Source organism: Callionymus lyra, chromosome 15 (assembly GCF_982586985.1).
Source record: "Callionymus lyra chromosome 15, fCalLyr1.hap1.1, whole genome shotgun sequence".
NCBI classification, from domain to species: Eukaryota; Metazoa; Chordata; class Actinopteri; order Syngnathiformes; family Callionymidae; genus Callionymus; species Callionymus lyra.
This window is the reverse complement of record NC_141832.1, coordinates 15778341-15789337: the sequence shown is the minus strand read 5'-3', so window position 1 is coordinate 15789337 and position 10997 is coordinate 15778341. Positions and strand designations below refer to the sequence as shown.

The 10997-nt window shown below is 39.4% G+C and overlaps 2 protein-coding genes across 2 annotated transcripts in view; one reads left to right on the top strand and one right to left on the bottom strand.

Annotated features, from left to right (window-relative positions):
* The first annotated feature begins 5717 nt into the window (after nucleotides 1–5717).
* On the top strand, nucleotides 5718–8001 carry LOC148065098 (peripheral myelin protein 22-like). The gene is made up of 5 exons (XM_087809970.1): nucleotides 5718–5879; nucleotides 6499–6588; nucleotides 6668–6761; nucleotides 6839–6979; nucleotides 7064–8001. The coding sequence occupies exons 2-5, from the start codon at nucleotides 6511–6513 to the stop codon at nucleotides 7219–7221; spliced, it is 471 nt and encodes a 156-aa protein (XP_087666096.1). The 5' UTR covers nucleotides 5718–5879; nucleotides 6499–6510; the 3' UTR covers nucleotides 7222–8001.
* Nucleotides 8002–10102: 2101 nt separating this feature from the next.
* The window catches only part of hs3st3b1a (heparan sulfate (glucosamine) 3-O-sulfotransferase 3B1a), a 37464-nt gene continuing 36569 nt past the window's right edge, over nucleotides 10103–10997 (bottom strand). Inside the window, exon 3 of the transcript XR_015713425.1 lies at nucleotides 10103–10158. The gene's annotated coding sequence lies outside the window, so the exon portion shown is untranslated. The remainder of the gene's footprint in view (nucleotides 10159–10997) is intronic.

The window sequence follows — 10997 nt, the reverse complement described above, 5'->3', positions numbered from 1 at the left end:
TCATGTCCAACATCATAAACTTAAAAATCCCAACTCCCAGGCTGCTATTGAAGCCGTTCCCCCGCAGGTGATGAAGACGAGGGGATGAACTGAGGAAGAGTTCAGGCACATTCTGCTGGAGATTTCCAGAAAAGCATTCCAACTGTGATAAAAGTCCTGATATGGCTTTCCAAAGAAATGCGGTATCTCTGGAGAGCATTTAGGAAACATAAACATCCTCTCTTCACCACCTTTATCCGGGGAAATTCCCCCAAATATGTTAAAGGAAAATCACTTGATGGGTCTGTTGAGAGACACAATTCAAATGTAGAACATTGTCCATGTTGGTGAAATTCTAATTTAAAAGGAATTGTGGGTGAAAATAGCCTTCCAGAAACTGACAAGCACACTGGAGGAAAGTTCATAAAACTCAAAGTTCATGTTGCCTCTACAAGATCTAGATCAGGTATGTTCAAATTCTTGCCAAGGGACCTTTTGTGGACCATAGTCAGATTTAAGAAGGGCCTTTGCCTGTTATCAAATACTGAATTTGTTGCTCAACGGCACTGGTAATGAGAAAATAAACATTTTCCCTAAAAAGGTAACCTGAATGTACCCAAAATTGTGCCACAAATCGTGAGGCTAACGTTTTTTGGAGAAAATTCCTTCTTGGCAAAAAATACAGTTAACAGTATGGTAGGAACAAAATGAATTAAAAGTTTACAGGTTTTACTCAAAGGTTTTTTTTTATGATCGACAGCAATCATTTCATAAATAACTGTTAACAGTACAAAATGTTAGGAACAAAATTAAATAAAAGTTTAAAGCTTCCATTAAAATCTGACAAAATTTTACCTTTTCTTCATGGTGGATGGGGATAATTTCAAACCAAGTTAACAGAACAAAATTTAAGGAGAAATATGAATAAAAAGTTTATAAAAAAAAAATGCTTTGCTTTTTTTTCATGGTGGACGGGAAACAATGTTGTTGGCGACAAGGAAATTGACCCAGTTTGTATATTGTTTTTTTGTTTTAACTTCTGAATAATACAACTTTATGTACATTGTTCTGTTTGTTTATTTTGTCCCTTACGCTTTTGCCCAGTATTTGATCTGGACTTATCTGCAAAAAAAATAAATAATAATCAATCCCCATAGATTGTGGTATGAAAAACCACAAAAATGTAATGATGTGCTCTTTGATCAATTATCAACATTTCCTGAAATAATTCTTAAAATTTGTTCTTAACTTTTTACGTCAGTCTGATGAACACCCAGAGGAACATGATGAGCTAATAATGGACCAAAATGAACTAAACCTGACTACACCTTTAATATAAAGCTGAACAACAAAATGAAATTGTTTTCATAAAACCCGGTGTCATCTTTCAAAACTGGCAGAACCCTCATCAGAGCGAGGCGTGTCCGCCTTCAAGCGTCCGCACAAAAGGGGCCAAGAGTCGAGTTACCGGAGTTGAATTACTCGGTTTGTTTTGAAAGGGCTTTTAGTAAACCTCTTTACCGAGGTGATGGCACTTTTGGTTGGTTCCGAGTCACCTGAAACCACGTAAGAAATCTCGACACACCTCCGGGATCAAGTTGACATCGCGAGGTAATCAATCAGAGAGATTGGTCAAAGCAGGTGAAGGAAAACATTTTGTTGTGAAAAATGACCCACATCAATACTTGGTAAGAATTCTCGGCTCCTACGGGACGAGGTCCAAGTGTTGCTTGTTGTTTGTATTATTTCTCACAGAATACTTGATTCTGTCATTCTGCCTTGATGCAAAATGTGCCTGTATGTGTTTTGGGACACATTTAGTATGACAGTTTTTGTTATTTTTTTGGCATATCTAGCTTCTTAAGATTAGTTATCATCGTCATGTCACTCTAAGGTCAGCAAAAAACACAACCTTCACCTTGTCAAGCAAATCTTATACACATTCTTGACTTTTAAAACTGTTTTTCTGAATAAGATAAAGGGAAATGTTTACAAATGCATCACCAGATAAGCACAGAGACTGTACATAGCTCATTTCACTCACTTGATATATTTCACAACCCACCTCCAACTCAATTCCCTTTGTCAAGGAAATCTTACCTTATGTGTCCTATCACCAAACTTTTGGTCACTTCTGAAAAGGAAATGCAAGTTAAAGGAAATATATTTGGTTCTTTTAAAACAAATCTTCCATTATTTTTCACTTGTTTGTCCCTCATATTAAGTATCATATCAGATTGGATTGAAAAATCCCTAGAAAATGTTCCTATTCATCAATGGAATCGAGTGAAATCTATAGAAAGCAGCTTAAGCTTAAGCTTACCTTACCTTACCTCAAAGACACATGCTTGCCTGCAGTTCGACTAATGTAAAACTCCGGACAACTAGAATTTATACTAAAATCAGTTGAAATAAAACCCATTTTACAAAACATTTTTCTTATGTTCAAGTGACAGTTCACCCAAAATTAAACTTTCACTCATTTTCTACTCACCTTCATGTCGACTAAGGAGTGATTTGTGTATTTTTGAAGTTAACGGCAGAAGTTTATGTTCATAGGACGGTCGAAAAACCTCCAAATACCTCCATACTGCTCGTCTGTAACGTCCATCTTGTATTGAAGCCTCGACGTGAGGAATTTTTCCGAAAAAACTCTAATAAGTCTATATTTTTTTAAGCTTGTTTGTAGCAGAAGCTAAAATGTTAACATGCCACACTGACAGGAAACACTCTTGGTAAGTATTCTCCGCGAGCACCCAGTGTATTTTATCTACACTATTTTTTTCCGAACAATTTCTCATGCAGAGTCTTCCATACACAAGGGACGTTACAGACGAGCTGTATGGAGGCATTTTCATGTTTTTGGACGAGGAGAAAGACGAAAATTTGCGACATTCGCGACCATCATATGAACATAAATTTCCGCCTGTAACTCCTTAAAGACACTGAAAATAATCCCAACTCTTAGCCGACATTAGGGTGAGTAGAAAATACATCAAATTTTGGGTGATCTATCCCTTTAAGTACTGTGGTACCAAACAAAGAAGAAATTGCCTAAAAAGAGACCCTTTTAAATACCGGATGTTTTATACTCTTGGACCACGATTATGTATGAATGCGACACGCTTGTTTCACTGACACACTTAGTTAAAACTCAATCTGTTAATTATAAATAGACAAAGTTTTTTTCCGACTCAAAGCCATTTGTATGTGGTTTCGAGGGCTGCGCCAAAAAACTTTGGGAACCCCTGACTTTTCCCATGGTATGCCCGGGCTCCTAAAAAAAAAGGAGTCGGTGATAATTCGCGGAATGTGCACACTATACGTCGTGAACTATACGTGGTTGAAAAAAAAAACGCTCCTGGATTGACTCTTCACCCTGCAGCTGCCGGTCGGAGAACTCACGCCTGACCCCTGCAGCCTGGTCCATTTTTAAACAACCAGCACAGCCAGCAGTCCCACTGGTCTCCCTATCTGTTACTCTATCGTGTTATCTTTCTGCCCCCCCCATCCCACCACCAGGACACACAGCCCTGACTCCCACAGTGAGCCCGGCCTTCGCTCCACGAGTCCTCCCCTTCTGTGTTTACTAACAGACCACAGGAATCCCACTGGAGAGCCAAGTGTGGGGAGAGCGGAGTGGGGCACGAGACTCCGAACTCTCATCGTCCGTTTACTCTCGGCGAAGGAATCGTCGGCCGGCGTAATGAGGGGTTAGCGGGAACACAGCCATCTTTGTCGGGAAGCCTCCGGTGTGCACATGCAAGCTCGCTCCGTCATTAAGAGCGCGACCGTAACATCGCAGGCAGGTTTCACTCCCTTTTTTCGGAGCTGGAGACAAACTCTCCCTTCTCCGGAGTAAACAGGAGGCCGGCTTCACACTCGCACGCATTCTGGGCATTCCAAAGCGGGGGGCCTCCAAAAAGGGCAGGTCTTGTTCTCATGATGAGGAGTGGACGGTTGAATGTCTGTCCGTCCCGGAGGTGTCGGTGGAGACTGGCCAGAGTTTTTTGGAGACATCTGGAGCGAGTCACTGACTGTCCTAGACAGGTGTGGGCGCCTCCACTCGACCGTCCCTGCTACAGAGTCATAAAACATACCGTGAAGGAAATATGGACAGGAGCTCCAACCGGGTCCTGAAAGAGGTCAACCAGGTGGTTTCCTTCACCATATCCAGGCACATTTTTTGCGCCAGCATGTGTACATTCTGCTGCGGTATTTCATTCAAAAGCTACGATGATAGCAGGAAACGCTGGTCAGTATCCTGACCTCTGATTGGCTCAGTGAGGTAGCTTTCACGATGCTACTTTGTTATCATTCAACACTCTGGTGTTGAAAGTCAATTTGTAGGTTTTTTTCTTTTAAAATTTCTACGCTTTTTCAAGATTCAAGATTCAAGAGCAGCTTTATTCGCCAGTACATACATGGAATTTTATGTGGTTTTTGGACGACTGCGGGATTGGTAATAAAATGAGAATAGGGATAAACAATATGTAGAAAATATACAAGAGAAATAATAACAATAATAATATCAAACACAGTGCAATGAAGTATAAAAGGCAGATGCTAACTGTCATGGAAACGATTAAGGTCTTGTCAGACATGTCAAGGGAAAATTGGTGCCAGGTTATTAATGAGGCTTTTAAAAGGCTTTAAAAAACAAAACAAAAAAAGGTTTTGAATTTGTGACTTGATTTCCCCTATCATGGTCATGTTCCAAGGTTTTATTTCTGTTTTTATTTAACAGAATTTTGTAGAGTAATTTGAACATAATATAGTGTTTTGTTTATTCATTTAATTTGTCTTATCTGAAAATATAAATATTTTTCTAATTATAAACTGTTGCTTTCATTTTTTTGTTTGTTTTTATGAAGCATCAATTAGAACCCTCTCCATTTTTTAAAGAGTTTTTCTGTAGATTTGTGTCATATATACTTGGTGAATAAAGTTGTTTCTGATTCCAATTTGAATCGTCTAGAACAAAACTTTCAAAGTTTTTTATTTTGTGATATTTTTTGAACATATTTTTAACCTTCAACTGCTATTTTTTCATACCTTTACCAGTGTATCGTTTACTTTTCTGTTCACTAAACCACTTAAAAAATATTTATTAATATGTGTTGTATAGGCGTGTCAATAAAAACTACTGCTTCCTGCTGTTCCATTGAACTCACTACTATTAATGATCTTATTTTTTTTTAGAGATTTGATACATTAGTGTTGATAAAATAAATTCTGAGAATAAATAAATAAGCAATAAAGAAGTTAAAAAAGCTTAGGGGAGGTCTGCACTCTCTGAGTACTAATTCTGTGGCGCAAGATATGTTATAAATGTTAAAATATTCCTTTTTAAATATATGTTTGCGTAAGAACCACTTCTTTTTACGTCATTAATGACACTTAACATCAATGACTCCAACAGTTTTATTATGATAAACTGAAGTGTTAACACTCGTGTGACGTCACTGGAAGGCAAAGAATGTTGTCTGGTGAAAGATTCAAAGATTAAAAGCAAGTAACTAATAAACACAACAGTTCAAGTGGACCATAAATGAAACTTAAAAAAACAATATTCTCTCTCTCTCTGGAAACCAAAGGTCTTTGCGCAATAAACGACCTAAGTAAAAATAACAATCAGAAATCCCCGAGATTTCTCTGAGTTTAGTCAAATCCAGACGATGACGGAGGGGGAAGAGGAGCCCACGGTGACGTGTGGCCCGCAGGGCGGTGTTTCTCAGGCGGGGAGAAGAAGAAGAAAAAAAAAGTGGGAGTGGGGTGTGGGAGCCACATCTGGAATAGTAGCCAGAGAGAAAAAGAGTCGAGAGGCGCAGAACCTCGCTGATAAATCCGCAAGTGTCCACCTCAGCACTTCATTTCCACGGGAACAACTTTGACGCTTTGTAAGTTGGACTAAAACTTTGGAAGTTCACTTTTTTTTTTTTTAGTTATCCTTGGTCAACTTTTCTATTTTTTCTCCTTTAAGAGAAGGATTTCCTCACTGGATTTATATCGCTTCTGGATTATTTCGAAACTTTTTTTTTTCCTGTAGTTGCTACTGCGTTTGGTGTTGCGTTCACGGACCGCGTCGATTAAATCAGTTAAGAAACAAACAGTGGCGGATGTTGCGGACACATGGCGACATAACGGTGAAGGCAGATGCGTAGACTTTAAAAACGTATGTTTTCACTGTCGTCCCGCCTTTCCTGGAGTAATCTCCCGCCTTTATTTATTTAATTTAAACATGTTATTTTATTTCCTAAAGCATGATCCCATTATTACGTGTTTGTGTGTTGAATTCTAAAATAGAATCGTCTCGGTAGTTCGTCCGACGTTCCTCAGGGAAGTCAGTCGCTTACTTCTGTCTTTTTAACATTCGGGTGTAAGTTGATACTTTCACATTGAGGTAAACATTGCGGTTTTTTAAATCAGAAGTGGTGGCGCGCTGACCTCTAGCGGTCGAGACCGGTATTACAGGTTGTAAACGCTCATTTCTCCAACTTTTTTTTTCCTTCTCCTTAGAAATACTTGAAAATGCTGCTCGTCTTGCTCGGAGTGCTCATCATGCACTTAATCATCCTCCTCCTCCTCATTATTTCGACAGCAGCCAGTGTAAGTGAAAAACTTTCCCCTTTTCTAGTTTTAGTTTGTGGTCATACGTGAGCTATAAATGTTTTTTTTGTTTCTTCAGACTTGGACCGTGTCTGCTGACACAAGCACGGATCTTTGGTACTCTTGTGCAATCACAAATGGAGGTTACCACTGCAAGTCGGCTAGTAATGAAGGTTTGTGTTAAACTACTATTATGGTGGTGAGTTCAGGGTCTTTTTTAAAATTGACGTGTAAATATGTCTCCTTCCAGACTGGATCCAGGCAGTGCAAGCCCTCATGATCTTGTCCGTGCTCTTCTGCTTCTTCGCCCTGATCGCCTTCGTGTTCCAGCTCTTCAAGCTGGTCAAGGGTGGCCGCTTCTTCTTCACCGCCATCTTCCAGATCTTGGCGAGTGAGTATAGTCGCACCCAGAGATCCCAAAAAAGAAAAAAATCCTTCTGTTTTCTTCACGCCGTCTTCCCCTGATCTTCTCCAGGTCTGTTCGTGATGTGCGCCGCCATCATCTACACCGTGATGAGCCCGGACAACGTGTCCGGCGCCAGTTTCGGCTACGCCTACGTGCTGGCCTGGGTGGCGTTCCCGCTCTGTCTCATCAGCGGGCTGATTTATATCGTCCTGAGGAAGAAGGAATGAGGGGGAACACCACGGAAAAAAAAAAAGGGGGAAGCCCGAGGGGTAGTTAGGAGACCCTTAAATCGAAACACCGCACTGTGCCTACTGCCCACAGACCACGGACTGACACTCAAACAATTTCTTATCATTCCACGATGCATTTTCACTCTTCAAGTTTCCTTAGAATTCGATTTAATTTAGCATTTTGTCATAAAAAAAAAGTCAAAGATCATCCAGTTTAGAACCTGCAACTGTCTTCCAGCTCTTCCATCCTGTGTTTGAAATATTCCCGCCTTGCTCCAGTACAGTTTGTACATAGCGTCTGTGGTTTCTAGACATATTTATAACATTTTTACCTTCATTTTGTACATAGAGTTGTCATGTTAACATTGTCATGCCAATGTATGTGATAGAGTTTGTGTCTCTCACCCATCATGCAGCTGTGCCAAAGAAAAAATGTAACTTCATCAGAGTATAAAGCTGTTTGCGTCTCTTCTTTTTTTTTTTACTGTCAAAAGCTTTGAACTATGTGCCTTAACTTTGCGTCCTTTTTCCTCATGGAAAACAAAACAAATAGCTTGAGAACAATGAAGGTCTGTACTTGATATTCCAAATTAAAGCAAAAAAAAAAAAAAATTGTATTGTAGTTTTGAAAACGGTGCTTTTTTTTGTTCTTCTACTCCTCTTGAAATATTAGCCTATGTTGTGTATCTGTGTTATGTGCTGTGATAAAGTTGCTTTGTACAAACACATATTGTCATTTGTTGTCAGTATTCTTCTAAATAAACCTTTGAAAATCGACAGCGCGACATTTTTGCACGTTTAAAAAACATATATATGTATCTATAATATATATTTTCTCTTCTACGTTTGTGGGCGTTTCCTGTAGTAGCATAAATCTACCACTGGGAGGTGCTGTTTACAAACGATGGCGTTAAATAAAAATCAAACGACGAACCAAATTCTTTTCTGTTAGTTATCATCACACAGCTTGTCCAGTTCAACACAAATAAAACTTTGCATTCGAAAAAACTTGACTTTTTTAAATTAAATCCTGCGTAGATATGTTACATACCTGCGATTTCGTTATTTGTACACGGGGTGGCGCGCGAGTGCTTGGCTCCAGGTGAAGCAGAGGAGCTGCATGTGATGAGCAACAGGTGTGTGCGTTTTTTTTTTCCGTTTTTTTTTTGTGTAAACTTACAAAACGTGTAAGAGAATAAAGATCCTGTTCAAAAGTGTGGAAAAAGGGAACAATGAGGCCATCGTCGCACCTGACGAAGTTCAAGGTCTGTATTTTGATCATTCCCGTTTTCTGCTCGATTTTTTTAATGGAAATACTTTTGTTTTATCTGTTGCTTTTACTTTTATCTCCTTCTATGCAACAACACAAACAAACACATGTTTAATACACATTTATTATTGTAACGAATAGAGTTTAAATGAATGTTTTAATTTATTTATTTTTGTTTTTTGGGGCGTTTTCTTTTGTAATGACAAAAAACATTCATCATCCAAATTTTGGACAAAACGATCATAAAACTGTTTCAGTGACTTTCAAAAACTAAAATAATTACGAAAAAGGTCACAAAACACAACGGATAAAACGTATATTGCTCATTTATCGGTGAAACATCATTGTCAGTTGAGCATTGAAAAAAATCGTTCTCTTCTACTATTGATAATTTTGTGTGTTTTCTTATTAAGTTTTAATGTTCTGTTCCGTCACCGCAAAAAAAAACAACAAAAAAAACGTGTTGTGTTTACAGGACTGGCAATAAAAGTTTCTGATCCTGCTTGCGTTTTAAAATGCAATTCCTCTATTGTCCACTAGATGGTGACAACCGCGCACTTATTAAGTTCAACAAGATGAAAAACTTTTTTGACGTATTATAAGTGTTTCTTACTTTTTATCAAACCATTTTCCTCTCATTTACGCCTCAATACTAAACAGATCCTAACGCTTCCTGTACCACAAAGATTGTAAAAATGTTGAATCATAACTATGAATGAATAATTGGTCTTTTTTTAAATTCATAAATAGCATAACCGTTTTCAACACAATGTATCTGCTGAATGTAAGGCGTGATATTCCAGATATTTTGGTCAAATGCATAATTGGTATTTATGTTTTTCGAAAAAAAAACACTCATAGTAGCATGCTAGCAGTCAAAAGCATATGAGTAAGGATTGAGGATGAGCTTATATATATATATGTATATATATATGTATATATATATGTATATATATATATATATATATATATATATACGTGCTACACTTCAAATTAAAAGTTTACACTTGGAAGTACAAGATCACACCAGCGGGATCAACGCCTGGCATTTTTTAGCCTCACCAGACACTATACAGCAACATCTTATAGGCCGACACCATCTGTGCATGCACTCATATCCTCTGTGATCTTCTCACAGATGGAAGATGCTTTTGTTGGTTCCTGCATCGTCTGTCGCACAAAGAGGAAGTGGTTAAAAAAAAAAAGGGTGAAATTCCCAGGATGTGAATATAACATATTGTTTCTGTCAAAAAAAAAAAAAGAGTCTATCGGCCTCATAGCTTCATTTCAAATGTGGTTAACCTTAAGGGTTATTTATCGCCGCACGGGTCACTGGGGGGCACTCAGGATTTACTGCAGGAGCGGGGGAGCGAGGACGGAACGGGAAGGCACCTTCATCACCGCTCGACTGGGTGCTTACTTTGGTGGCGTTACACATACATCAACCCTGTTGTCTCCGCCCGGGAATATTTCACTGTAACGTTTAGCTCCGAAACAAGGATGTTTAGGCGTCGGTATCCCAGGAACGCTTCGGGATCAGTGGCCGTCGTTCCGCTGTTAATGCTTGTGAAGCGGTGGTATACAATAGACCCCGGGCCAGATGATGACGGGTCCCCCTCAATGGGACTCGTGAGGACTTCAGAGAGGGTTAAAGTGCCTCTGCTCTTAAAGAAAAAAAAAAGATTTGCTGCCTTTATGCCCCGAGCGTCTGACTCCCAGAACAGACCCCGGAGCCGTCTGATGTTTGCTAAACGATAGAGAAAATGGTGCAAGGCCACTTCATTCAGAGCTGATTTCATCACGGCTATAAATCTGAGGGGAAATCAAAGGCCATCTTGGGCCGGCCCCTCTCCGCCCTCATTGTCTTGCTAATACACATTAGAGTGTGGCTGGCTGCCCGCTTTGACGGCAGCTCCGGACAGGATCCGGGTAAAGTTGCAGATGTGGAAACCTGGAGGGCACCTTTGACCCACGACCCCATGCGGTTCGGTCCCCGCTGCTAGTGTCTGGAGTCGTGCACAGGCATCTTAAAGTTCCGCTTCCTGCTTCCAACGGCACACACAAAATCCATCTTTGGTTAGTTAATATTAGCTGTGACTTGTTGCTAGCCAAAACATATCCCATCCTCTTGGTAAGTCATGACTTTCCACGTCTGTTATTCCTTATAGCAACGGCTAACTATGGCACCTAGGAGCGCTAATTAGCTATCAAGCTAGGCTAAGGTGCTATTGCGGAAAGCCCTGAATTCAAACTAAGATAATGCATATGCAAACATGCCTATTTTTAGCAGTGATAACTTTAGATAGCTCAAGATCAACTGTAGGTTGTTAATAATTTAGTTAAAACAGATTGATTAGAGCGCCACTTAGTGGGGGAATAAATTATTCACAGCTGTAAACAGACTTGGGGGAAACTTCCTAATCGAACGCTGAAGGCAATCTAAAGCTAACAATGCTAGTGGAAGAATTATACAAAAAGGTTTCTTTTATTCAGCACCTTTTCG

Bases quoted from the DNA above. Each gene is read 5' to 3' on its own strand.
- LOC148065098 (XM_087809970.1), top strand. From the start codon at position 6,511: ATGCTGCTCGTCTTGCTCGGAGTGCTCATCATGCACTTAATCATCCTC. The intron at 6,762-6,838 runs GTTTGTGTTAAA...GTCTCCTTCCAG, and splicing joins CAAGTCGGCTAGTAATGAAG to ACTGGATCCAGGCAGTGCAA. The intron at 6,980-7,063 runs GTGAGTATAGTC...GATCTTCTCCAG, and splicing joins CATCTTCCAGATCTTGGCGA to GTCTGTTCGTGATGTGCGCC.